Source organism: Dicentrarchus labrax, unplaced genomic scaffold (assembly GCF_905237075.1).
Source record: "Dicentrarchus labrax unplaced genomic scaffold, dlabrax2021, whole genome shotgun sequence".
NCBI classification, from domain to species: Eukaryota; Metazoa; Chordata; class Actinopteri; family Moronidae; genus Dicentrarchus; species Dicentrarchus labrax.
Window position 1 is genome coordinate 4,051,106 of NW_026136716.1, and position 27,755 is coordinate 4,078,860.

The window sequence follows — 27,755 nt, forward strand, 5'->3', positions numbered from 1 at the left end:
AAAGCCATGTTTAATTCAATGTGTTTTATTAAAATGTTTCACTCATTCAGTCGATCACAGTAACAAAAGTGTCAGGATTTTGTGAAATGTGGTTACGGTCATTTAAAAACACAAGTCCAATATTACAAACAGAGGGTGCTACATTATGCAGTGTACAACTGTGAAATCTCCCCAAAACATTTATTGAGTTTTTTTAATCACCCTAAATCCAAAAGTTAAAATGTAAAGGAAGTGCAAAAAATTAGTAAACTGAACATTAAAAATATCAGTAAGAGATTTATACAAAGTGCACCAAGAACAGATCTTTGTTAAACAATTGTTAAGTGTTAATATACACAAAGGTTTGTGACGCCATGGTGAGACAATTTTGTAAACACATTCAGACATTTTCCTTTTGGTCAAGATTCACATTTAAAATTCAATAATATTGCATCAATATATATTTATATATATGCATGTATGCACACTTAATAGTTAGCTTTGTACACCAATACATACAATATTTTTCTCGCTTGTAAAAGTTAGACCAAATGTGCCCAAACGAAAAAGGGACTGATTCAATTTTAGCAGCATCTTTGGCGCTTGTTGCCAGAGGGAAAACCTGATTAGTCAAAAAATGTTATTCAAAATAAATATATAAATAAATACAGTATTGTGAGGCTCATAAAAACTGGCAGCCCTCTTTAGCAGGTTAGTATTACCAGTACCCTACAGACAGGGGTTTATTGCACGAGAGCAACGGGGAACGACTCCCCCTTGGCACGGACCCAACTCAAGCTCAATGAGACCCGACATGCACTCACTCAAAATCCAGGAAGAAAAACAACCCGCCTTCCCCGAAGACATTCTGCATAGAATTGAATGGATGACGTGAGAGATCAGATCAGCTGCGGTCGTTTTGCTTCACACTGAACTATTCTATGCAGGATCTCAGATGTAAGGTCAACTTAACTTTTTTTTTGGTCAAACCCATTCAAATATCCTTCTGTTTTATGTTGAGGTTGCAGTGAGTTACCCCAGCCAGCGGGGCGCCACTGCACTACTGCACCAGTTCATCAGTAGCAGCCGTCTCTCCAGGTGCTGTCACGCAGGGCACTGAGGGTGGACAAGCTCTTTGGAGGCGTCAGTAAACTGAGGAAGATAAAAACAATTCTCACAATCAGCTGATAACACAGACAAAGGGTGTCAATAAGCCCAGCCACAGTTTCATCTGATGTGCTGCTGAATAAGATCTGATGTTGCTGTTTAAAGACACGCTCCGTGAAAGCAATGGAGCGCAAATCAAAGTGAATTTTGGGACATTAGCTTGCAGCTCTGTAAAGCTGGACTCACAGTAGCGCTTTAAGCAAAATGCTAAGAATAGCATAGTAACGGTAACTCTTTACACCCATCGTAGCAGGTATACTGTAAATGTCAGCATTTTAGCTTAGCTTGTTAGCATCTTTGGTTAAGCAGCACTTGAAGTACCACAAAGACTGATGGGAATGTCTTTAGTTTTGCAGGAATTTAGTCACGAACCAAAGTACAGGACAAAGTGAAAGGTTTGAGCTGATGATGATGCTCGATGAAAATCAAAGCACATATATATAAAAAGATATCGGGGGGGGTGTCTGTACCCAGTTTCATGGCCATCCATCCAACCCATAAATGTAAACTTCACGGTAGCGCTAGAGAAAGCTCAGAGGATCATCACAGGCATTGGGATCAATGTTGAACATGTTGAGATATTTGAAGTATTTTAATTCTCTAATTGTCTGCATGTAAGAGTTGTTGTCAGTCCTCCATTTTACTGATGCAGAAACTCACTGCGCTCATTTAGTTCATGAAGACCGATGCTGTTTGACTGTTTAGTGCCCAAACAATGACTGTAAATCCCCCATAGTCACATGTCTGATAAAACTAAATATCTGGTCCTCAAATGAAAAGTGTGGATTTGAACCTTCAGAGGAGAGCACAAACAAATTTCCTTTTTTCTTATTAGGTTGGTTCTTTAAGGGTTTACCTTCGTGCCGGTTGGACCACCTTGCTGCGAGGGGTGGAGCTTGTGGTGCCAACAAAGGAGGCGGGTCGGGGCAGGCTGCTGCGGGGCGTGTTTGGGGTGGACGTGGGCGCACCGCCTCCACCTGCCGGTTTACTGAGCAGAGGGATCCCACTGCCCACCCCAGCATTACCCCCGCTGCTGCTGCTGTTCAGAGACTGGAAGCTGGCGGAGGTTGGCATTGAGGCCGAGCCCTTGATGGTGGGACTGACGTAGGCGGTGGCTTTCAGCGGTTGCCGTGACAACGAGGTGAAGTTCCCAACGCTCTGGACCCTGTTCTGCAGCTGTCCTGGGGAAGGGACTGGGCGAACACATGTACGAGCACAAAAGAAAGCTGAATTAGTGATCCTGCTGCATAATAATACACTTTAATCAGAGAAACAAGAGAACTGGCGTCTTACTGGAGGACTGCAGTCGAGCCAGCCCACTGGACGAATCAAAACTCTGGCTGTTACGAAGCAAACAAGGGGAAGCGCTAGGATTGGTTGGAATGGGCACACTAGGCATGCTGGGAGCTCTGACAAGGTTAGGCATGCTCCTCCGCAGCTTATCTAACAAACACAGACAGATAAAGTGTTAAATAAATGAAATTAAAAGATACAGTAGGGCTGATTTTAAATTCTCAATATACCATTATATATATATATATATATATATATATATATATATATATATATATATAACTGTTGCCTGTGCCTGTTCTTTTATTACGACTCCATCCCTTAAGACGGCTCATGCAGCTGGCCGTGATCTACTTTACCGTAACAACAGCCCCCTCAGTCAGATATACACTCCTAACTCTTAATCCCATCAAACTCTCTCTCGTCTTAGAACACACGCCAGTCTGAGAGCTGCAGGAGCAGTTGTACAAGAGGCTTAGACAGAGTTATTATGAAGTGGTTAGGACGTCGCTGTGGGTCAGTCCCAGGCGGTGATGGATGATGATCATAGATAAATGATGAGAGAAGATAAAAAGTAATGAATCAATGGGTTTAAATTAGTGTCTTCATGTTAAAAGTTGGATTCATGTTCAATGACAAATGTCCATGGAGGTTAGGGGACATTTCACTCTGAATCAAGTGTAAAACAATGTCGACTTACTCTCATATTCGGCTGGACGCCATGAAGAAGTTTCCGCACAACAATACGACCGACAACATACACATACACACAAAAATATTTAACGTATGACACACACACACACACACAAAGAGATAACTGATTAGTACTGTTTACAGCAATAGGTCTAAGCTGGCATGTTTCTCCCTCCTGTTTCTGCCATTCAAAATTAAAAGGGAGACTCCTAAGATGTAGTCATTTAACAGGCATGGATAGTTGCATTGTGGGAAATGGAGGCTTGACGGGTTTTGGATGTCTCAGCCACCGCTACATTGATTTTGACCACCCCGACTTTAAGGAAGTGTAATCCTGAGACACCACAGTCTATTCATGCTGGGAATGCTGTTGCCATAAGGCACCTCCTTTAATTCAGGAGCAGTCATAACATCCTACCGTCAATGAAAGATATTGATTGTCAATATTCAGTTTTCAGAAATGTCTTATTGTCACACACTGAGTGCCTGACTCCATCTTGATACAAACACTGGGGACAGTGATGGAAAGACTTTTTCCTTCTGTTGTATTTTAAGAACCTTTTGGAGTCGTGTTTCTCGCCATCCAATTAATATTCACTCTCCTTTTAGCCGTTTTGTTCCACCTCCTCAGGGACATATCTGGCTCTTCCGTTGCTAATTGTTACACCAGCTAGTTGCTGACATTGGTCGACTGCCATTTGGTACTGGGCAGGTAGCGTCCAGCGGGTGTATCGAAGCTTTTTTGCTGAAAATGGCGTGAAATAGGCGTGAGAGTGAAACAAAACAAAGTTGTGGGCTTTAAAACCAAAACAAGGAGCTCAAAGACCGTAAAAAAGGCTCCGTGGAGCTGAGGGAACATGCAGTGGTGGTTGATATATTCTACACAAGCAACCCCTTTTTTTTCACATTAGAAATAATCACCTGATCTACGGTTAATGTAAAATATTTGGAAGTTCAGCTTTAACGCTTCTTTCAAAGTATCTTTTCTCACCTGATCCGGGTCTGAAGCCCTGCGACTCGGCTGCGCAGAGGCTGCCCAGTCCCGGTCCCTGCGGCTGTGGTTGAAAGGCGAACCCAGCGGAAGGGTAAGGGGGGGTGGAGGGGGTGGAAGGAGGGGTGGACAGGGAACTTGTGCTTCTTCGCCAGTCTCGGATGCTGGAGAAGGTGTGGGAGTGCGGAAGGCGGGTGAGGCGAGGCTGCGGCGGGGGCAGGAGGCCGTAGTCTTCGTCGTCCTCCTCGTCTTCCTCCTCCAGGTCGGGGCCGGCGCTGAGCTGGCTGAGCTGGAAGGTGAAGCTCTGGCTGCGGCGGTTGGCCAGGACTGACGATGTGCTGGCGTAGTCCTGTCTTAGACCTGGGGGAGCGAGATATGAGGACCAGGGTATAGCAGCGTACAGCAGACACACACACAGACACACACACAGACACACACAGACACACACACACACACCTCCTGGGGTTAATGAAGCTGAAGTAGCGATGAGCTCTGAGATCTGGTGTCATTTGTTAAATTATTAGAAAGGAGGGAACAATAGAGACAGATTAATGAGAACAAAGTCGAAATTTAAACATTTTCCAATAATGTTCTGAAATTATTTTGACTAGATTTAACTTAATATGCAGATAAACATTAAAGATGACTTGTTAAACTCTGAACAGAACTTCCGTAGGATCGAACTGTCAAGCACTTAAAAGTTCATAGTAGGATCATAGCTGAACCGAACAATCCCAAAGGTTCAGTAGCTGCTTGATTTTATTCAAAGAACTTTAAGGACTTGGTTAGGATACACTTTCAAAAGCTCCGGAAAAAGCTAACAGGTAAGAAGGTAAACGTTTTAAAACCTGGGTCTCGAGCTGCTTATAAAAAAAAGATGATAAATAATAGTATGTGGATCCTGAGTTGGGATTGGTTTGTCAAAGGCATTTAGTTTCTAGTTAAACACTGATGTAGTTCTGGTATTCAGACAACATTTAACATTTTTGGTAAATGAAAATGTGTTTGTATTTCTGTATGTATTGTATGAAAGAATATATAGCTGTTCTGGTGAGAATCTTGACGTGTGAATAAATGTCAATATGAATCAAACAGGTTTCAAAATGTCTGCTGTCAAAACCGTCGATTTCACTCCATATTTTCACGCCTCCTCCAGTTTGGGAACCACTGACCTAAAATAAGGAACAATACAGGCAGCGTGCAGCGAGTCACGTTCCCTACAATTTGGACTTTTAATTATACACCATTTCTCCGAGCAAGAGCTGTTCTGGGGACAGAAATACTGTCATTAGGCGTGTTAAATGTCAACAGGCAGAGATAAACTCTGCGTCGTCAGTAACTTACTCTCCTCCTGCAGTCGGGCCATAACCTGGACGTCAGTGAGGTCTTGCAGTTTGTATCCCAGAGTGATGGACTCGTCCTCCACCTCTGAAGCACCGAGGTCACTGTCCATGGATGACTGGGGACTGAGGGTTGCGCGCCGGAGGCTGCGGCCTTCAAATGAAAAGAAAAACCAGTGTAAGAAAACAGAATTGGCCAGTTTCACCCTCTCCGACTTCCTCTTGATCTGAGCCCACCTTTCCCGACCCGTCTATGACACAACCACCGGTGTTAAACGAATGAGACCGTCACAGTTTTGGCAGCTCGGTAATGAGAAAAGCACTCTTGAGTCTTCTGAGTGTCCTCCATGTACAGCTGAAGGAACCAAACTAATGGAGGCCGATACTTGGCTCATGGAATTAGAGTCTATTAAGCACCAGTGAGGCAGAACTATTATCACAGAGGTTATACCAACGTCTCTCCAGCTAATGATATTCCTCATCTGCACACTATGACTGCTCTCTGCAATAACCCTTTCCATCATTTGTGTTCTTCTAATTACTTTTGTCACATTTTGATGATGACTTGATCTTTAATGGTTGGTAGATCACTTGAACTCCTTCCTACTGAGGAAATAGTCCCCCACAGTATTCAGACTGTTTACAGCAAAGTAAATACAATTATTCTCAGTAATCATTGTTTCAGGAAAGACATCTGTCCACACTATAAGCACTCCGAATTAAAAGTCATGCCGATATCTTAAATCCTGACAGACAAAACCACAATTACCACAATTACCACAGTTACTGGAAGCCGCTGAAGGTCTCTTTCTTTTCTCAACCTGTGTAGCTCAAACTGTGTCAGAAACATTCCCCAATGTCCTCAGACCTAAAAGTCTCTGTAGAGATTAAACATCTTCAAATTTGACAGAACTGAAATCATGTGTTGTTTCTTTTATCGACTGTACAGTTGTGGAATTTGAACGCGATATTACTAAAATCCTGGCTACGGCTCTGAATAACATCTTCTTGGTGGCACACAAATGGAGCAGAGAGATGAAAGCGAGGTTTATATTTGGACCGACACACAATATCTAAACAGAACAAAAAAAAAAAAAAAAAGGTTTTTAATGCCACATTGCTGTTTGGACGAGCACCGTCATGGAATTAAGCTCGCGGGGGGGGAAAAGCCACCAGAGATTCCCCGTGGCGGTTAGCTCCAACACGGCCTCTCTCGTTCCCTGCAGCTTTGCCCTCTGCTGTCTGCCCCCCCCCCATCACGAATAATGCACTGTTTTATTTCTGCAACTGAAACGTAGCTCGAAGCTGCAGTGAAAATATATTCTCTTCCCTCCCACGACTTGCATGAGATCACAGTTGAAATGGTATCTAAAAGAGCTTGTGGCTGACCCAGTTCTTCAGCGAGTGTCTTTACCTGCACATTAATATTCTGATTACGTCGAGTATTCACTTTTATGTTCTGTTCCCGTTCCAAAAAGCAGAGAGTAAGATGTGAGGAGAAGTAAAGGAGCGGCGCTGGGGCTTACTGCGGTTGTGAGGGAAGAACGTGGGAGTCCTCTCAGCTACAGGGGAGAGCTCCTTCCCTCCAGGACTCAGCGTCCGATGGAGGACCAGGTGGAGTGGGGAGGAATGGGATGGAGCTGAGGGAGGGAAGGGGAGGGAGGGGAGAGAGGAAGGGAGGATGACTTAAATATGACCAAAGTGTTAAAAAACGTCAAACGTACACTGTGAATGGCGACATTGGCGTTGTGTGGTTACCGTGTCTTTCAGTCAACTGGGGCGTGGAGCAGGGCTTGGCGGAGGGAGTAGCACTAAGGGGTGACACTCCGGCCACTCGACTCAGAGGAGGGCCGGGGGAGGAGCAGGGGGAGGGGCTGGAGAGGGAGCTACGCCACCTGGAGACTGAGGAGGGAGTGCAGGGGGAGAGAACAACAATCATTAGTGGAAGGTTGTTAACAGTATCAATACGATACTAACCCGAGGCTGCACAGGTGAAACAATGGAGTTCTTCAGCTATCGGACCACACACACACACACACACACACACACACACACACACACACACACACACACACACACACACACACACACAACGTGCAGTGTGTGTGTGTGTGTGTGTGCAGCCGTTAGCTCACCAGCACTGTGACTGTCACCAACCTCTCTGTTCAACAGCTCCACAACAAAGCTGCATTCAACACAACAGAGCTGCTCAGACACTGCAGCTGTACCTGGCGCCGAGTGACACACACACACACACACACACACACACACACACACACACACACACACACACACACACACACACACACACACTTCAGTTACTATTCATAGGTGTAGAGAAAATACTTTGACTGGTTTCAAGCACCTGTGATATGAATACAGAGGCAATATATTGGGAACAAAGATAAATAAAAATGCTGAATTATTGTCTCTTATTGAAAGAGCGTGTGTGTGTGTGTGTGTGTGTGTGTGTGTGTGTGTTGTTGAAGCCTACATCCTGCTAAAGATGCAGGGAGAGGATTTCTCTCTGTTACCTGTCAATGTGAATATAAGCCACTTATAAGCTATGAAGGGGGGAGGAGGAGGAGGAGGAGGAGGAGGGGGGTGTATTCCTTTCATGTAAACAGTTGCCATGGCGACAGCTCTCCATTTCACTGTACTCCAGCTCAGAGCGGAGAGAGAGAGAGAGAGAGAGAGAGAGAGAGAGAGAGAGCCGGGGCCATTAGCACTGCGCGGGGAAGGTTCACCGAACTCTGACGCAACGCGCTGCACAGCCGGAGCGACTTCAGAGGACTGAGCCGGGTCACAGGTCGACTGCTGTGAGCCAAAGGCTGGCAGATCGATGCGAGCTCAAAGTGTGTGGACGCCGTTTACCACAACAATACCCTCTGCGTGCACTACAAAGGTCTAACAGTTTGCCATGGGAGAACACAGACACACAATGTAATGTGAGGTTGTGTAAATCTGCCATTTTATGGTGTTTAATATGACACAGTTTTGGTAAAATACACTTACTGGCTTTCTTGCTGAGAGTCAGATGAGAAGCTGGATACCACTGTCATGTCTGTACGTTCAATATGAAACTACAACCAGCACCTCATTAGTCTAGCTGAGCATAAAGACTGAAAATATGCGAAGCAGCAACACAATCCGCCCTACCAGCACCTGTCGAGCTCACAAATACACACTAAATCTCTGTTCTTAAGTTCACAATGTACAAATCTGAGGTGTGAAAACAACAGTTGACGGTTTAACACGGGGTTATGTGGCCGGGCGCAGTGACTGGTTTCTTCACACCGTTGCCCCGCCAGTTCCAGTCTTTGTGCTCAGACTAAAAACATGTATAACAGTAAACCTAGGTTCACTCCATTGGACACCAGTCTCTCTTTTTCCTTATGTTGTGACCATTCTTGGTGCATTTCAGCAATATTGATTCAATTACAAACAGCTTTCCTGAGCTGGCTGAAGCAAAAGAGCAGTCCAACAAAGATGCATTTCTTTGAAAACACTGCAGACGCTAACTTCAGTGTGTGTGCGTGTGCGTGCATGCGTGCGTGTGTGTGAAGTGGGAAGAGCAGAGCGGCCTCGCACGCAGACACAAACGCGCCCACGCAGGTGAGCCGGGCGCCATCTCCTCTCATTAGAAAGGCTTCAGGATGTTAAGCTGCCTGTTCAGCCGAGGCCGTGGGAGCTGTCGCCTCCATTCACACCTTCACACGCAGCGCCCTCTGCTCTGCCTACACACACAGACACAGACACACACACACACACACACACACACACACACACACACACACACACACACACTCACACTGAAGCCTGCACAGAGACCCATCGATCGGACGACGATCACTACAACTTCTGGACTGATAACCCCCGATCTGCTTTCTCCAGGCCGGCTGTCGATGAGCTCAAGATATGAAATCGGTTATTAAAAAGTCGACTGAGGTGCTGGAGGTAACCATGACAACACTGAACTCAAAGCAAGAGACTCAAGTCTATTTGCTTGGTTTTTCTCAGATATGTAACCATGACAGCGGATATACTTTTAAGGAAGCTTGGCGGCCGCTCTTCCGGCTTTACTTCCTCAAATGTGTTTCCTTGTTCTTCAGTATTCAGTATTCTTCTTCCTCACGGTATAATTCAGAGATGGCTGTAATCATTGAAGACAAGCAGGTCAGATGACCCAGGCCTGATCTGCTTAATGCTGTGAGGCGTGGACGGATTAAAGTCTGTGAGGTCTACTGTCCCTGCTGAGCCCCATTAGTCACAGTGAAGCGATGAAGGTGATCCAACTTCGACCTGCTCATTGTGGCCACGAAGGAACAGTATCTCTGGATGGTCACTTTTATGTTACTGTATTATCTGAAAACAATCCACTGTCACCAAGCCTCGGAGAGGACCCATGAAAACGTGGCTGTTTATTATTATTTATTATTTCCAGACAGCTGTTGTCTTTGTGTATAAAGCAGCAGGTTATCTGCACTACAGCTGCACGCTTAATGGCAATATTATGGAAATTGCAATATGGTCAAGTGCAATAACCAAATCACCAGAAGCTGCACTTTTTTAGGTAAAAGGTAAAATGTGACAAACAGCTTTATAATGAAGCACTGTAGAGCTGCAGAGCTGCCCTGAACTACAAATACTGTTCTCCAGATGTCAGAAAACATGTTTGTTTGGTACAGACTCCAACAAATGTCACATCATCACAATATTAATAGTTGTTTTGGTTTTTAAAGAAATTCTTTTTTTAAATTATGATTGCAAAAATGATCATTCCCACTGATCGTGAATCATATCGCGATATCCGCAGCCCTAATGTACAAAGAGTTGCTCAACAATGAAGAAAGCTTCATTAAAAACACTAAAAGGGATTACAAGAATGAATGTGGTATTAATTAACGATGGAAACAAAATATCCTTTGCTTTAACGAACTACAAGGACTCTTTATCTGGTTATGAAACAGTCTTAATTTGATACTGACGCCTCTGTATGACCGACATAAACAAACCACCAGCAAAACGTCATCTGCAGACTAATTATTAATACAAACGACCGTCAGCAGTGTCAGTGAAGTGTGAAGAAGTATAAAATAAAAAACACATTCAGAACTGTAGCTGAAGAACATTAGCCGCTTCCAGCATAGCACACACGGTCAGTTGCATTGTATTGTATCATTGACTGTATTTGATTTGATTTGGTTAGTTAGGATTAGCCGTCGTGGTAAGAGCTACGTAGCTGCTGAAACCTGATCAGACCCGAACAGATTTACCCAGCCAGCGATCTCTCTGTGACTGACATCGGTTTGGGTGCCAAACTGCTTCCATCACAAAAACAGCGCGAGCGTCTGGCCGTAGAGTCTAGACGAGGAACAGTTTAGCACTTCCTCTTGGCCGAGATTTGTGTTGTGTGAGTCAGTGAGCTCCTGTGTTTTCTGGCAAGACACCTGAACATCAGTTTAAAATAGCCTGTGGGAGAACGGCGCCCTGCGAACTAATCTGCTGTCTCAGCCGTTGGTTTGAGTCTGTAGTGTGGCAGCGAAGACACAAAGAACTGTGGGTAAAAGACAGAAATGTGACGTCGGTAAGGCCTAGAAGGGTTCAGACGAAGAGGAAAAGAGATCAGCTGGTCAGAGTCCGTAAGGCTAAAACATAAAACCCTCCTCTAATGCACATCTCAACTCCACAGAGACGTTTCCAGCATCGTTCAGTCAATGGCGATATCAACATGTGCTGAGTCTGAAGCCCACCCAGTGCCTCCAGTTGCCCTGGTGGGGCTGCTCACTGCCTGTGTCACACTGGTTGTACTGGGACTCCCCGGGACCCCGACACGAGTACGACCCTTGAAATCTTACATTATCAGCTCCTAAAGAGAGACACGGCTCAGAAATGGGTTGACTGCTAATCTAAGATACGATATAGAACATTTTGCACAGATCTTTCATTCATAAAAACATGAAAATGCATTCAAATACTGAACTTTGAATTTTGTGTCTCTGGCTGTTCTAACAGCACCGTTTCTGTCTGCCAACAAACCCAAGGTGTGACACACTGACTGACACGTAGCTTTTAATTTAACTTTTAATTAGCACCCTACGACAACCGAGAGAGTACTCTGGTTTATCTCTTGTTGCGCACAGTCGACTCTTTTGCTGAACAACACAACCCCTCCTCCCCCAGGAGCCAATCAAGGTCTTTTCTTTAACACACACACACACACACACACACACACACACACACACACACACACACACACACACACAATCTCATACCTTGTTCCAGTCGCAGCGACAGCGACCGCCTGGCGGCCTCCACCTCGGTCCTGGGGCTCTCCAGGCCCTGCCGGCACCACTGCAGAGGTGTGAGGGAGTGATCTGTGGACTCTTTAGCTTTTGATGGCGCATACAACCTGGAAAGAGACACAGATTGAGATTGAGTTGTGTTACCACAGGACAAGGCACATGCTACCATGGATTTTTCACATTGTCTTTACCATGCTCGCCATCTTAATCGAGCGTGTTAGCAGCTAATTAATTAATCAATTCATTTTTTTGGTTTAAAAAAAAACACAAGTGACATCCTCAAAGATCACCTTTGATCACCGACAGGAGAAAATCCAAAGAGATTTGGTTTACAATGATACAAATCATAGAAAAGCAACAAATTACTACAAAAAACTGGCTAAAAAACAATGAATCAATCCTCAAAATAATAATCGCCAATGATATTTTCTGTCAGCCAAGATATTAGTATTAGTCTTAGTCATGTATGTTGGAACCAAACCTCATGGCAGTCCATCCAATAGTGTAGAAAATGTGTTGCTGTCCAGATTGTAATATTTCAATTATTCTTATCCAATGTTCTGCAAGCCCATTTATTTTTATACTTCATAATGCAACTTTATTTGATATGGCGTTGGATAATTGGCTAGAAACAGAACTGTTATAAAACAACAGAGACTTGATGGCAACAAAACCTTTTAATATCTTTCCACTTTAGGTAGAACTCCTGCTGCATGGTGGCGTGTTCCTCGTACCCAATACCAAATATTCAAACCTCCTGAACCTTAAAACATCATTCTCTCACTTTTTGTCCAACGCGAACCACAGATGACTAATTGAAAATGGAACAAAGTCAAAGTAGTATAAAAATGTCCCTGCTGGGGCTATTTCTCCAGGCGGTCTCTGACATATCACGACCCAGACTCTTTTCTTTCTGTGCCACCAACTCATCCCCTCCTGAGTCAGAACCCCCCCCCAGCTACCACCACCTTCCAGCTTAAGGTGATACTAAGCTTCCCAGATGTGAGGAAGAGGAGCTGCTCAGTTCAGAAAGGAGTTGATCAGATTATTCTGACAGGCCCTGAACTCCTCCGCGGTTCCCCCCTCCTCTCTGGAGACGAACAGCTGAATTATAGATTAAAACCTTCGCCCACATCAGGTGAGAGTCTGATCTGGAGGGGGACACACGAACGCACCTCGGCTGCTATTCTTAGACAGCAGGAGGGGACACGGCTGCGATATGAACACACCAAATAAAAGATGAATCTGGATGTGCTGCAGTGGAGAATGGGCTACTCTTCAAAGATCAGTTTGATCTCCTGTGTGAAGCTACATGAATGCTGCAGAATATTAGAAACAGCCTCCAAACAAATGTCCATAAAGTTGAATGAACAACCTCTCGACAACAAGTTCCAACAAAAACTGAACATATTAAGCACCTTAAATGTTGTTTATGGCAGGACTGCTGCTTTAGACCTCTTTTATATTTAGTTTGGAGTAATAAACTGGCAACTGGAGTGCAGATTTCAGCCCATAAACATTCCCTGTTGTTGTGTTTTTACAGCAGTGTTTACAGTTATTACCGACAGGATATTACAAGATTCATAAGATCCTATTCCGATAATTAATTCCTGGTCATTGAGTCATAATAATAATGAGTTAAAAGGGCTTTTACTGAAAAGAAATAAGCCAGCTGAGTCCTCTTCTAATAGCCAATTTATTGATTAACTGAAAAAAGCAGCAAAATCAAGCAGTAACTAATGAGAACGAGCATTATAGCAGCCCTATTACCCAACAGCCCAGTGGCTTCCTGTTGATTGTTTGTTCTGCACAAGATGGTCAGCTCACCCAGCGAGCTGCAACAAAATCAGCAAAACTGGACTTCCTGATTTACAACCGGTCTCTTTGCAACCACCTCACACGTCCTTTTCCCCCTGGAGGATGACAGTAAATCGGGTGCAGAGATTCAGATGGAGTGGTTTTTGTCTATCTCAAGGAAATGATGCTTTATTTGAAGCCCATCTTGCACACTGCGAGGTTAAGGGGTTGGTTTCCTAGCCAACAAAATGGCATTTTGACTATGGATGTGTGGTCCTGCACAGCACAGAGGGAAGAATGGCAGCTTGGTGCAGCCCTGATGACAGGCCTGATAACAAGTGGCCCTCTCCTCTCAGCTGCCTAATTTACTCCCAAAGAGTGTGTGTGTGTGTGTGTGTGTGTGTGTGTGTGTGTGTGTGTGTGTGTGTGTGTGTGTGTGTGTGCTTTGTCTGGGGCATTGCAGGACAGGCTGGTTACACACACACACACAAACAATGAGGATAATAACAGGGGCATCTGAACCACACATGCAGCAGGAGTCATGGACTTCATCGATCAACAAATGGTTGAATATTAATTCAGTTACCATGTTTCATCAGACTCATCCGAGCAGGACAGAGAATTCAAGTCCAAAAGTTCCAGCTCATCCAGAACCGACGGCTCGGATCCATCCTCCTCCTCATCCTCCTCCTCCTCCTCCTCCTCCTCCTCACCGGCTGCCGCTCCTTCCCCGCCCGTGTGCGGGAGGAAATAGTCGAAAGGCTCCTCCGGGGGCGCGAAGGACCCCAAGGACGACTGACAGAGCAAGGTGGGCAGCGGGCTGGGGAGGCAGTATCCCCCGGCGCCGCCGAGCACGTACGCCGGGGACTGGGGCAGCGCATGCGGGCCGCCCGAGCAGCCGCTGGCCCGGGTCCGCAGCTGCTCGTTCTGCCGCTCCAGCTTCCGAACCAGCTCCTGCAGCTTCTTCACCTCCAGCTCGGCGTTCAGGGTGTTGCTGTTGCAGTCCACCTCCGTCATCATCGCGGGGTTCAGTACCGCTGCCTCCATTGGAGCACAACACACACACACTCACTCTCTCTCTCTCTCTCTCTCACACACACACACACTATAATGCGCTTCCCTCCAACCTCCAACGTGGAGCAGAAATGGAGGACAGGTAGCTGCTGACGGCTCACCCGTCTCCCTCTGGCTGCTTTCTGTAGTCTGGTGGTAGTAATCCAGTCTAGTACGCCTGTCTGGACGGTCACCCAATGGGAGACTGTATGACTCCACCCCTCCACCACACACACCCACACACCCCGGTCTCCTCCTCCCTCACCCACGACCCTGATTCCAGGTGATTAGTGCACCTGTGAGGCCAAACTGCGGCCAAATATCCAAACAGGAGCTCTTATACACCTTTATTTGATCACCGTTTCATTCTCTAAAAAATAGTTGTTTTTTTTTAGGTGTTTTCTGTTTGCAGCTGATCTACTGCACCAGATATTATTTAATTATTAATCAATATCCATTCAATCGATGACCTGATTGTTCTGAGCTGATAAAAAAGGTGCAGTAAAATAAGCAGAGGCACACCTGCTCAACATTTATAAGCATTTGGCGACATCTTGTGGCCGAAGCTGGCTGTGACAGAAAGAGGAACATTTGGATTCGAGGTTTGGAAAAAGTTTAGTACTGTCAATCAGTTGATTAATTAAGTCTGTAGTGTTGTTGATTAATTAAAATTTAGTCATTTTAAAATTTAAAAGGTTAAAGTGAAATGTTGACATTAAAAAATGTCAAGAAAAATATGTAAAATGGTTAAACTTCCTTGTGATGAAGGGCAAAATAATAAAAGAATACAAAGAAAACATCTACTGTTCTGTCAAAATAATCAGATTTATTGTTTAATATACTGATAAATATATTCAACCTTCTCATTTATTCCTGGACACACACTTCCATCTGCTGGCTGAAGAGGCTCACTGCAGCTTGTTGAGTCTGAACTGCTTTTAGAAACAATGGCGGCCTGCGAGGGACGAACCGAGGAGGACACAAGCGACTCTGGGAAACACAATGTTTTTAGTCTGAATGTTTTATGTTTGAGTTCCTCAGCGTTTCTTCCAGGTGAATTTCTTTCGTGCTCCCTCCTGGCCCGGCTTCTTCCTCTCCCTCACTCTCGGGTCAGGGGTCAGCAGACCGGCTGGAGGTTAAAAGGACGGAAAAGAGAGACAAATGAAAGTGGATGGAAATCATGAGACAAAGTGCATTTTGGATATTTTTCTATATATATATTTTTTGTTTTAATGCGTCTCACTGTTATTTGTGCGTCAGGCCTTTTGAGGACATCTGCATTTCTTTATGCACGTCTTTATGACATGAAGCCTCACCTAAAACTAAACTCTACAAATCTCCCCATCGTCGCCCTTTACAGTGTGTTCAACCTCAATTCTGCAATAGATCACCAGTATTTTGCATTTGTAGTCATCCTTATTGTTAAAGTAAATTGATTGACCACAACTATAAAGCTTAACAAAACGCATAAAAAACAACCTGTGTTTTAAATGTCATTTAAATGTGCACGTTCTTTTGCACATCAACTTGCTCATTTAGTTTTTGTTCTTCATCTTAGTCCAGGATCTAGTTTGAAAACCTTTTCGTGCATTCAGGCACCAACATCTGAGATTTGACTACTGCGCTGTATCAACTGTAACGTGGATCTATTAAAACAATGTGATGGTAGCAGTTCTTGTCAAATTGAAAAGCATTTTTTCACATCTCACACTTCTCCAAAAATAAGTAAAACAGTCCCTGCATCAAAGTTTCACCCCAAAACCTTCACAAAGAGAACTAAATGTCCATTAAGGTGGATTGCCCGTTTATAAGTACGTTTTAAGTTGAATTTTACACCACTATCAGAACCTAATGACTGCTTGGACGGCCAGAAATAATCAGTAATAATAATAAACTTTATTTGTGTAGCAAAGTGCTTTCAAAGTCAAGGAAGACGTATTACAGTTAACACGTAAAAACCAGACATGGGATCATAAAACGCAAAAAGGACAAATAAATAATGTAAATAGAAGACAGAAAGTAGTGATGTAACATTAAAAGAAACACAAAAGGCCTTCCTGAGGCTAAAACAGGCCGACAACCCCACCTTGTCTCATGGTCTCCCCCTCCCCCTCGGACAGGAAGCTGAGCAGGGCCCGAGAGATGGCGAGTCGCAGCGCCCCCGCCTGGCCGGCCCGCCCGCCGCCGCTCACGGTGCACTCCAGGTCGAAGCGTCCCAGCTCGCCCATGAACTGCAGCGGGAACATCAGCTGCTCTCTGAGAGCCGAGAGGTGAGGAGTGACATAAAAAAAGAAGAAGAGGTGAAAGAATGAAACGTGGTTGAATGGGCAGAGCGGGAGCGTGTGCTATTTAACAGATAGCGGTATCAACGGCAGAGGCTTAGCTAATTTAATGTCTGGTTGGGTGACTTTTCAGACAAGCACAGAGGATCCCGGCACTGTGAAAAGCTTTCTTCTACAATCTCTCCACCGCATATTACAGAGTAACTTCTGACTCAGCAGGAATAGGATAAGGTTGTGTGTGAGTGTGTGTGTGAGAGAGAGAGAGAGGAAAGAAAGTGTTCTGGATGGCGTCTCTGGCTGAATGGCCTATGGCTGCTGACAAAGTCAATTGTCACCTCTCTGCTCCAATTACAGCCCGTCCTCACACTGCGTGACAACACCAGCTCTGGACATTCTCACTCACACACACACACACACACACACACACACACACACACACACACACACACACACACACACACACACACACAATCACTCAACTGTGTAATTAACTTACTACAAGGAGATAAATAAAAAACGAGGCGATGCTGTGAAGAGTGAAAAAGCTGCTTTTTTAATTTTTTTTTTTTTTTTGGAGCGAGGGAGTCAAACACATTACGTCTTGCATTTTAAAGGAAAGCGGTATCTATGAATGAAAGCTGCAGAGAAAAAGGTTTATTTGTCCGACGCTGGCACAGCTCTCCTACCTGTCTTGTAGTGCGGGGAAGAAGTCCAGGTATCCCATGCCGTTGATGGTGATGCGTCCGGAGCCGCAGTCTCGGAGAACAACAGAAGAGGTGGACGACTTCCTCCGACCTGAGAGGGGAAGAAAAAAAAAAACCCACCTGTATCTCCATTTTCTCATCCCACATTATATTCAACAGAAGGGGGGAACGTGAATGTGTTTAATGTGACATTCATGGAGACGTTTGTCAAACCTAATGTAGCGTTAAAAACCTCCGATTTTGTGAAGAAACATTTCTACCTTCTGCGGTGCTGAAGGCCACGCCCCTGTCGTCCTTCTCCAGCGGCGGCACCATTTCCTTCGTGGACTGGGCCCCCAGTTGCTGGCGGTAAGGCAGGATAAACTCCTCCTCTACGCCGGAGTAGGGCATGGACACCAGGCGCTCCATTAGCTGGATGAAGCGTTTGTACTGAATGAAACACATTAAGGTCGTGTAAGTCGCGTATCACGCTCCCGAGAACATCCACAGTAGGTTTAATTATGTCAGAGAAACTTATTTTAAGTAGCATTTATCAGGGATTTGAAGGTCTGAATCTTGGACTCGTTCTCCAGCTTTCATTATTTCAAAAACATGTGACAGACGAGGAGAAGAGTTCTTACGTCATGATCGGAGACGGTCTCGACCAGCATTGATTGCAGTTCGTCCTTTGTGCGCCACCTGCTTGAGCTGAGAGAGCTGACGGAGACAGACGGGAGTCCAAAATCAAAGGTGTAAGTACTGAAGAGGACTGACCTGTGCAGTCAGTGCTTGTGGTCATTTTCTGGGGTGTCAAACAGCCTCTATCTGTAGCGGTTTCAAAGCCTTTGGACAACTACTACAAGAAACACTCCATCATGTGACGATCAAATGTAAACACAGCTCCGAGTACGTGATCTTTCATCATAATTAGTTGAGTGTGGTGCACAAGAGCTTTATCACTTCTAAGGGACAGCGTTCACGCATATCTGAAGTGTAAAAACCATGTTTCTCTACTTACATCTGCTTGCCCTCCTTTACGAAGAGTTGGTTGATTCTCAGATTATCTTGGAACTTCTCCAACTTCAGGATTCTGCTGTTTATTTCCTAAAATGCACCAAAAACATGGACAAGTTCTGACATGCAACACATCACAAAAAGGAAATATTGAATTCAGGGTGCACACCATGCAGAGCGAGCGACAGGCCGGTGGTCAGTTAGAACTAGAGTGTGGGTCTAGGATGTAAGGATCAAACCAATACTTTGTTTTCAGTATATATATGTTGTGATAAAAGCAGGAAAGTGGTCAATGTGCTTCCAACTTTGTGGCAACAGTTTGTGTTTTCCCAGTTTTGGTCTGGAAGACCGGCATGCACTGGCATCCATCACCTTTGGGTGATGATCCATCCTCAACTCCTGATGCAGGTCAACTTTTTTGTATGTCTTTGTTAATTGGATATCCTTTCTTGGACTTCGTTAAACTTGTGATGGGCGTTTTCATTTTATAGACTGAACAGTTAATCAAAGACAAAAAATAATCATTAGTTGCAGCTCTAGCCTCTGCGTCTGATGGAAGTAAAATGTATTAATTAATCTGAATTATCACAGATTTTAATTCACCATAAAAGCCAAGAGCAGAAGAAGAATGCTACAGTGAGCAAGTTACTTTATTCTCACATTCATTGGTAAATATCCAATGCCTTTGGTACTGTTCAAATGATTTAAAAGAGTTCATTTTCCATTAAAATCCTGAAATAGTCTGGTGAATAGATGAGTAGAAATTGGAATGCTTGGTTCATTTTGATGCGTTTAAGTTTGCAAACTTTGCCTCAAAAGCATGAAAAGGCAGCGAGATGGATTATTTAATTGATATATTAATTATACTGTATAATAGTTAATTGTTATTGGTTAGAGAGTCGTGATTATTGAATTTAGTTGGAAACACTGAAGGTTCAAATACTTCTTTAGTCGTATTGTCTAGGAAACAAACACTGAGCCCTCTGGATCTGTTTATATGAATTTATGGTATCTTGTATGCCGACGACACAATAATAAAAACTTCATTCAGTTCTGGACTGAACTGACGCGGGAACCTGTGCGTGTATTTGGCCTGAAGCAAAGCTGGAAGGAAATCTGCCGGAGCAACAACATTCAGCGAAATAAATGACAGGACAGTTTCGGGGCTCACTCGTCATTAGATCACTCTCGCATTGGGAATAACCCGAGGGGGAGTGTGCCACGGTGATGGAAGGAAGACGGGGGGGAAGAGGGTGGGCATGCTGGTCACGTCCCCGAGGCAGACGCCCCCACCTCAGCCGCCCAGCGCCTGGGTGAGAACTCATTTCCCCGTCAATTATTCACCAGATGTTTGTTTAATTCCTTCTTGATAGAGTGTGCCTAATCCGCTGCCACTCCGACCAGCGACAGAGGGGTACAGGAGGAGCGGGAAGGGAGGGTGTATAAAAAAAAAGCAAACATCAAGCAAAAACCAATTTTCTTTGCAAAAAAAAAAAAAAAAAAAAAAGCATAATAGAAAATCTTAAAAAAATAAGAAGGCAGGAGGAGAGGAGGGGGGCTTGGATAAGGGGCTTGCGTTACACGTTTGCAAACACTGGGCGCTACAATGGCGAGGAATAACTCGCATGGATTGGCCGGATGAAAGAGGAAGAGGGCCAGTATCTGCATACGTTTAAGTCGAGGTTGTTACAGAGACAGACAGCTAGACCTCCACTCTTTCTATTCAATAAGTGGTCTTTATATGCACGGCAAGAGCTTCGAGTTCAAGGCTTCAGCTATGAGCGGAATATAGTGGAGCATTTAAACACTTTCACCAAAAGCCAACAATGAAAGAGACCCTCTCGTGGGGTTCAGACGGCGTTAAAGTGAAGGGAGATGGTGTGTTTGGGTAGGGGGTTGGGGGGGAGTGGGTTTAGGTTCCCCAGAGTTGTGGCCATAAAGGGCTCAACGGAGCAGTGAGCAGGTTAATGTAGCCCAACGACAGCCAGAGGAGAGCAGCCGAGCAGGAAGGCTGCTTTACACGCCACTGCCCCCTCCTGGCAACACTCCTGAGGGGTGTGTGTGTGTGTGTGTGTGTGTGTGTGTGTGTGTGTGTGTGTGTGTGTGTGTGTGTGTGTGTGTGAGAGATGGATTTAAAAAAATAAAAACATCCTGGAATGGACACAAGACAGGGGAAGGAAAAACAGGAAGAAGGAAAGGTGGAAGAAGAGGAAAAATAGAAGGGTTGCAGTCACGCAGACAGGCAGCACGAGCTCTCAGACGTGTCTGACATACCTATTTAAACTAACAGCAGGGGGTGCAGATTGCGGCTGCAGGGCACAATGGTGTGTGTGTGTGTGTGTGTGTGTGTGTGACCAATATTCAGACATCACCCCTCTCTCTGTGTTTTAGATACAGACACACGCCTCTTGTATGAGAAATGTCTTTGAGCAAGGTCGGCAGCAGACAGGAAGGGAACCGTTGAGCGTGTGAAAGCAACAAAAGATGGAGGAAGAAAGAGGAGCTCAGAGGTGAGGAGCAGTGTGAATGGCGCAGCAGCCCCCACACCCACCCATCCTCCTCCTCCTCCTCCTCCTCCTCCCCCTCCAAAGAACCCGCTCTTGCCCCACCCCGCTTCAATCCAAATCCCAGTGGAGGAGTCGCTCCCCGTGGCGGGACAAAGCCTGACAAGCCAGATGCGCCACACCTCAAACACGATTTTGAACCCGGACACTCAGACAGATGTACTTTATTTATCTCGCCCGACACCAGAACGCATGTCTGTTTAACTGTTTGTATAAGAGATCTCAGTGGGCTTGGGAAAATACCTTCAATTCATTTGTTTTCTCGTTGTCCTCGTCCTAGTTTATCATTTAAACGCTCAAATAGCAAAATTAAACATCCTTTAATGTCCCTCATCACAGTAAGAGGTCCACTCTGGTGTTTTTAGTGTTTTAAAAGGACATTTTTTAAATGTAAAAATCATTTATAATCTTCAAGACAACAGCTTACAAATAACCCAGCTGCCCCCATGTTCTCTCTTTTACCCTTCTTTCCATTAATCTCTCATCATATCTGTTCTGTCGTTCTCTCCAAGTATTAAAATCCCTGCCTCATTGTGTTCAACGTATCACAGTCAAATAGTTTCTGTTCTATTTCATTTGATGGTTTTCTAATCCACAAAGGAAAGTTTTGAAGATCCAATAAAAAGGAAATCATGCAGACGCTGACTGTAAGTTTGTACCTTGATGACCTTTGTACCTTTGTCCTTTCACCGTGTCGAAATTGTTTGTTTATGTCTTGCGTTCGTACTATTGGTTGATGTATTGTTATTGGGTTAATACTAATCTGTATCAGCCTCTAAAAATACAGTATTGGTTGGGTAATAGTCCAGATTAGGGTTGGAACGGTATGAGATTTACACGGCATAATGTAAACAGTATTACACAATTATTATTATTATCGCAAACATACAGCAAACAAGCAAATGTACACGATATAATAACATTATAATAGATTAACATAATAGTTTGGCAGTCTCCACCACTGATGTAATTTCATCTGTTTATGGAATCTCACCCAACTCAAACTACATTAACTATTTTCCGACAAACGACGCCTGCTAATAGATGTTTAATTCGATCACGTTAGCAGCAGGAAATTCTCACTGCAGACGCCCAAAAGTTCAGACAGTGAAGAAGAGCCGTTACTTTGTGGTTCGGTTGATGAGGTGAGGAGGAAGCTTCAAAATAAACCAGTCCAGCTGATTGTTCACTACCTCCGGATCACAGGTGGATATAGTTATTCCCCAGTGGATCACCCTTTACACCGGACTACCTATGGCCCCTCCATCCTGCTCGCCTCCCTCTAATCTCCCACCTCTCTTTCACCCCAGCTCTATTCATCTGCAGCTCGCTGCGGAAAAGAGGATCTGACGTTGCGTCTCCTTGAGGACCGCGCGGCCTCTCCTCGACTCACTCTGTCTGAATGAGATATAACCCGGGGGGGCGGGGAGGGGGAGGGGGAGGCGAGGAAGAACTTGGGATTTGAGCTGGAGGAAGATTTACCTCCACCTCACATAAAAACCTGACAGCTGCCTGCAGTACTCACATGCATCACGGAGTAGTAGGACGGTTTGCCGGTGTAAAACAGGAAGTGGAAGGGCCGCCCGTCCTCTCCCCACTGGACAGCTTGAAAAGACGAGACGGAGAAGCAGGTTGTGAAGCAGTTTACACAAAACTAACACGAACACTAACTAACATTCACAATAAAGTAATAAGAAAAAAAAACATACCGCTCTGCTTTGGAAATATGTCGTCTGGATGCTGGAAATGAAAACAAAAGTCAAATAAAACAGGAATGATGGAGGAATTCACATTTTTATTACACTGCCAGCATGAAAATTAAAGCCATCACGCCCCAATGAGCAGTAAATGAGTGCAGACTGACTCATCCAGAGAGGGTCATTTCAGGTCAGCTGGTTCCAGCTAATGCACTGGCTGGAAGTTACTCACACCAGCAGCAAATACTGGCTCAGATATTCCTGATATTTATGCAGTTTGTGATCTGTTTAATACCCAGCATTCATGTATTTATGTATGTATGTCAACAATAAATAATCTAATCGGAATAAACCTGCCTCCTCTTTGAATTACAAATTTCAGCTGTCCAAATGGATGATTCTGAGCAAGCCGTCATTAAAATGAACAAAAATGTAACACTGTGTTTAACAAATAAAGTCGCAGCAACCAATAACATCGGTTTGATAAGAATCTAGATCATAAAAAAACGAATCATTTACAGCCTTTAAACTTTAATCAAGTCAAGTTTATGTGAGTCTAAACCGCACAGACGTACCTTCATGACGGGCCGGGCTTGCTTTTCAAACAGGCCGGAGGGGAAGAGGTAGGCTATGCTCCTCTGTTGGTGAGAGAAGAAAAAATATAAATATATATATAATAAATAAACAGGAGAAGAAATGGCAGTTTGAGAGATGGCAGATTATGACAACGCTGACATGTCCGAACAACAGAGGTCACACCCACGGACGACAGTGAAAGTGACAGAGGAAGAGGCACAAGCTGCTAGCGGGTTCAAGGAAAGGCGAGTGTGAGTGTGTGTGTGTGTGTGTGTGTGTGTGTGTGTGTGTGTGTGTGTCGCTGTGGAGTTAGAGGAGAAAACAAGCAGAAAAAGGCACAAGTTTTTGGCTCGGCTGACAGCGAGCAGAGGACACCGTGGACGTCCAACAGTTCACTGCGAGTTCACCCTCCACTCTGTGTGTGTGTGTGTGTGTGTGTGTGTGTGTGTGTGTTGTTAGCGCGGCTACAGATGGCACTGTAAATGTGTGTGTGATAGAAGAGAGGGAGACAGGAAGTGTGTCGGCCCCCGCCACACTCATCAAGACAGTCTGTTCATCTCTCTCTTCCTCCAACCCACCACCTCTCCTCTTCCTCTTTCGTTTGTTCCTCCTCTCCGTCGGTTCAATTAGTGAGGCAGCAGGTGCTGCAGGGGGGAGAGCAGGTTGCTGCCTTTAAGGTTGTCAAAACCACGGAAAGCACCAAGAAAAGGGCTGGTCGAGAGAAGTGTGTGTGTGTGTGTGTGTGTAAAAGTGTGAGAGACAGGAAGAGGGAGAAGTTAAAGGGTACAAAGAAAAGAAGAGGGAAGGGAGAGACAGGCAGGGAACAGATGAAGACACACCTGTGTGTCCCCCGAGCCTCAGCACAACATGGCAGAGACCCCCGGGGGACAAAGACGGAGGAAGAATGAGTCTAATAGTCAGCTGTAGAGCTGATCAACGCCACGCAGGAGCGCGTCAGATTTTACTCATCTCAACGACATCATGGAGACAGTCAGGATAAACTTTACCGGTGACAAGATCAAAACTGTCTCATTGTCTCTGCTGGGTTTCTGAAACTTGGCACAAAGGCCGCTGGCTCCTGCGTCTCATGAAGAGAGATACAAAGCTTCAACAGGCCAGCAGACAACCTCAGTCTGACAACACCTACACGCAGGAACGACTCAGGACTGCATTTATAGTAGTGCTGCAACAATTAGTCGATTAATCAATTAGCTGATCAACAGAAAATGTTCCAGCTTGAGAATATAAATATATAATACTGATATAAAAACAAACAACCGCAGAAAATCCTAAAAAACCAGAACCAACAAATGCTGAGTATTTTGTCTTGATAAATGACTCCAATGATTAATACATTCTTACAATTATTGGTTAATTTTCTTAAGATCAAACAGTTTTAGTGCTAAAATAAATACTTTCTGGTTGTGGGCTAAGGGAAAACTGTTTGTGTCACCGTGATTAATAAATCTAAATAATAATAAACTGACTAATGAGTGATGAAAATCTTTAGTCACACTCATTTCTTTGTTCATACAGACAATTACTGTCCTTGTCAACGAATTCCATGCATGGATTAATCATTTACTTTACAAAAATGCCCAACCAAAAACAGTGAAAAATCCAATCTTTATATAAAATATTCTCACATTTGAGAAACTGGAACCAGAGAATATTTGGTATTTTTCTCTAACCCTAATAATCAGCAACTCGGATATCAGCAAAAGGTGTATTTTAACATTTATTTTGAAAGGTATATTCGGTAATAGTTAGTTTAAAACTCTTAAAATATGTAACAGTCCGCTCCTAACAGATATTTATGGGTCATTATGAGTTGCCAGTGTTCGTTTCTCCCCCTGACTGCAGACATCCTTCCTGGGTCTTCATCACCGTCACACCTGAACAGTCTGGACTCAAACCCAGAGCGGAGGGATTCATCAGGTGCCTCCTCTCTGCTCCCCTCCAGCCCTCGTTCCCTCCACACATCTGAGTTTGGGCTGCTCGCCGTCGCTTTGGCTTTCACAGCCTGGCGCCAACAGCTCTCTTCATTATTTGTGAGGGACACTGGGGACCGGGGGCGAGGGGGAAAGTGGGAAATCAAGCTAAGTGATTGGAGCAGCGAGGGGCTAATGTATTGCCAAAATCTGGAATCCAGCGCGTGGGTGTGTGTTTGAGGGCGTTGCTAATACCCCCCGATGCAGTGGATTAGCCAGAGGTGGACCCCACCTGCCTGCTGCTGGTGGAGCACAGACGCCAATGATGATGATGATGATGTGAAGAGACCGCAGAGCTTTAGAGCCTGAAAGTGCGAACTTAATCAGTGATTAAAATGCTTTAACAGAGTGTGGCTTTTAAGGTCTGTCTTATGTGGTGGGGGTGGGCTGTCTGATTGTCCACCAAAACGTAATATACTGAATATGAAACAGCGTACCGGCGCCTACGGTCGACGTACATCTTTAAAAACAGGCCACAAATATCTAGTTTCCATTTATAAAAAGGCTCAGTAGTTACCTTGAACAGCTGCTCACTGTAGTTTCAAGCCAACGTTACTCAAACAGGAGGAAATAGTGCTGCTGGGGCTTTATGGAGACACATTTCTGTGAGCAGTTTTGGTCTTTTCATGGGTGTTGTTGATAATAAACATAAAATATCACCAGCCTTCTCATTAAAAGTGAGATTTTATAGAGTGCTCGTTCATTCAGCCAATTTAAATGCTTCAAAATCAACGAATGCTGAACAAACTCTGTATTAAAGTGTTAATAACTCACAATGTGTTCACCGTTTGCTCGACATACATCCTAACAACCCACCGCCTCGTCTGTCTAGTTAAAAAAAAAAAAGATATAATAACTCTTTCTGATGCTTTTTTTCCTCATATAAATCAATAAGTTCCCGAAAGTATCCTTCACAAATCAATCACCAGTGTGTACTGTACGGTCACTGTCAGCCCCAACATATCCTAACCTTATCTGCAGTTCAGAAACTGAGCCACACACACTCACACACACACACACACACACACACAGCTCAATTCACTTGATTTCTGACATTGCTCTGTTGGTTTCAAACAGGTCTTATAAGCTCTGGGGATAGGAAAAAAAAAAACATGTTTTTGCACAAGCCAGTGGATGCATGAAAGCCCCTCACAGAGACAACAGTACTTGTGTGTGCACTCTTACATCCACGTCCTCCTGGGTGAAGTTCTCGGGGTCCTCTCCCATCATGTTGGCCAGGTGCCGCTTCCCGATGTTGAACTCCTCCACCTGCTTCTGGATGAACTCCGCCGTGAACTTCTGCGGCCCTTCAGCCGCCAGGTTCTTTCTGTGGAGGGCAGAGCTCACGCATATCCGCCTGCTCAGGACCTGCAGGAGGAGGAGGAGGAGGAGGAGGAGGAGGATTATGCTACTTTGCTTAATATCTGGAGAGGCAGCTGACCCTTAAACTAGAGCCGAATTCACGTTAAGGCTTCAACAATTACAACGAGACATCACAAAGTCTAGCAGAGCTTGATAAGAGTAAACGCCGCGTTGTTGGACTTTTAATTCACACATCTGTCGGGCAGGTTTCGGCTAACGGAAGCTGCGAGAGGACGCCAGTTCAAGGACGTGTGTGTCGGTCCATTTCTGCGCGTTTACGTTTGTTTTACGTACAAAACGTATTAGTGTGTCCGAGAGGAACTCTCACGTTACCTGTCGGCTCACCTGCGACGTGCTCGTGTTTAAACTCGAGCTGCAATTCCCACATTTTCCCAAAAACGATCCCACGGTTCGCGCACAAGACGCCGCCATGTTTTTTTTTTGGGCTGGCGGCGGTGACGTCGGCGGCGGAAGTTGTTACACGTCAGAGACACGTGTCGTGATTGTGGCAATACAACTTATTATTATTATTATTATTATTATTATTATTATTAATATTTTGAGAATATGGCCAGAAATCGACCGACAATCATTGCTCATAACCAAACCACCTTATTTATTTATTTATTTATTAAAGCTGTTGTTAGATTTCATGTCAGAGATGTAAATAAAATGCACCAAAATAACACTTAGTGGATGTTAACTTTGTTTTGCCTTCATTTTCAAACTCTACAAAGGAAGTTTAGTGTATTTTAGGCTATATGGAAAGATTTAAAATGTATATTCCAAAACAAACTGAGCCAGTTTCGTGGTAAAGCAGCACAACTGTTGCATTCAAATGCTGCAAAATCTTTCATTTCTGTGTAAAATGTCTGCAAATGGACTAAAACAAACCCTTGAGTCATCACAAACAACTCCTTTTTTACACCTCATACACAACCACATCCTGAATGTCACTATATTGAGTT

General features: G+C 44.4%; 2 protein-coding genes across 5 annotated transcripts; both read right to left on the reverse strand.

Moving 5' to 3' along the window:
* Positions 1 to 9: 9 nt before the first annotated feature.
* Positions 10 to 14,800, reverse strand: LOC127378573 (SLAIN motif-containing protein 1-like). Of its 3 annotated transcripts, XM_051427536.1 has the most exons (10): positions 14,152 to 14,800; positions 11,739 to 11,875; positions 7,222 to 7,365; positions 6,990 to 7,103; positions 5,468 to 5,617; positions 4,124 to 4,483; positions 3,140 to 3,151; positions 2,440 to 2,589; positions 2,003 to 2,339; positions 10 to 1,131 (listed from the first exon to the last, which is right to left on the reverse strand). In XM_051427536.1, the coding sequence occupies exons 1-10, from the start codon at positions 14,610 to 14,612 to the stop codon at positions 1,056 to 1,058; spliced, it is 1,941 nt and encodes a 646-aa protein (XP_051283496.1). In that variant the 5' UTR covers positions 14,613 to 14,800; the 3' UTR covers positions 10 to 1,055. The 3 variants fall into 3 exon arrangements, with proteins under 3 accessions (XP_051283496.1, XP_051283497.1, XP_051283498.1); XM_051427537.1 differs by lacking the exon at positions 3,140 to 3,151; XM_051427538.1 differs by lacking the exons at positions 6,990 to 7,103; positions 7,222 to 7,365.
* A 624-nt stretch (positions 14,801 to 15,424) lies between these two features.
* mrps9 (mitochondrial ribosomal protein S9) lies at positions 15,425 to 27,241 on the reverse strand. Of its 2 annotated transcripts, none has more exons than XM_051427546.1 (11): positions 27,133 to 27,241; positions 26,611 to 26,793; positions 23,434 to 23,496; positions 22,871 to 22,901; positions 22,687 to 22,766; positions 18,602 to 18,687; positions 18,225 to 18,300; positions 17,865 to 18,033; positions 17,587 to 17,695; positions 16,705 to 16,874; positions 15,425 to 15,747 (listed from the first exon to the last, which is right to left on the reverse strand). In XM_051427546.1, exons 1-11 carry the CDS (start codon positions 27,217 to 27,219, stop codon positions 15,656 to 15,658), a joined length of 1,146 nt encoding a protein of 381 aa, XP_051283506.1. In that variant the 5' UTR covers positions 27,220 to 27,241; the 3' UTR covers positions 15,425 to 15,655. The 2 variants fall into 2 exon arrangements, with proteins under 2 accessions (XP_051283506.1, XP_051283505.1); XM_051427545.1 differs by having other exon boundaries at positions 27,121 to 27,241.
* Between the last annotated feature and the right edge of the window lie 514 nt (positions 27,242 to 27,755).

Excerpts from the sequence above, each read along its gene's own strand:
- LOC127378573 (XM_051427536.1), bottom strand. The coding sequence starts at position 14,612 with ATGGAGGCAGCGGTACTGAACCCCGCGATGATGACGGAGGTGGACTGC. Across the intron at positions 5,618-6,989 it reads GTTCTTCCCTCACAACCGCA|GCCGCAGCCTCCGGCGCGCA; the intron begins GTAAGCCCCAGC and ends TTTCATTTGAAG. Across the intron at positions 2,340-2,439 it reads GGCTCGACTGCAGTCCTCCA|TCCCTTCCCCAGGACAGCTG; the intron begins GTAAGACGCCAG and ends GTGTTCGCCCAG.
- mrps9 (XM_051427545.1), bottom strand. The coding sequence starts at position 27,219 with ATGGCGGCGTCTTGTGCGCGAACCGTGGGATCGTTTTTGGGAAAATGT. Across the intron at positions 26,794-27,120 it reads CGTCGCAGGTGAGCCGACAG|GTCCTGAGCAGGCGGATATG; the intron begins GTAACGTGAGAG and ends CTCCTCCTGCAG. Across the intron at positions 18,034-18,224 it reads AGACCGTCTCCGATCATGAC|TACAAACGCTTCATCCAGCT; the intron begins GTAAGAACTCTT and ends TGTTTCATTCAG.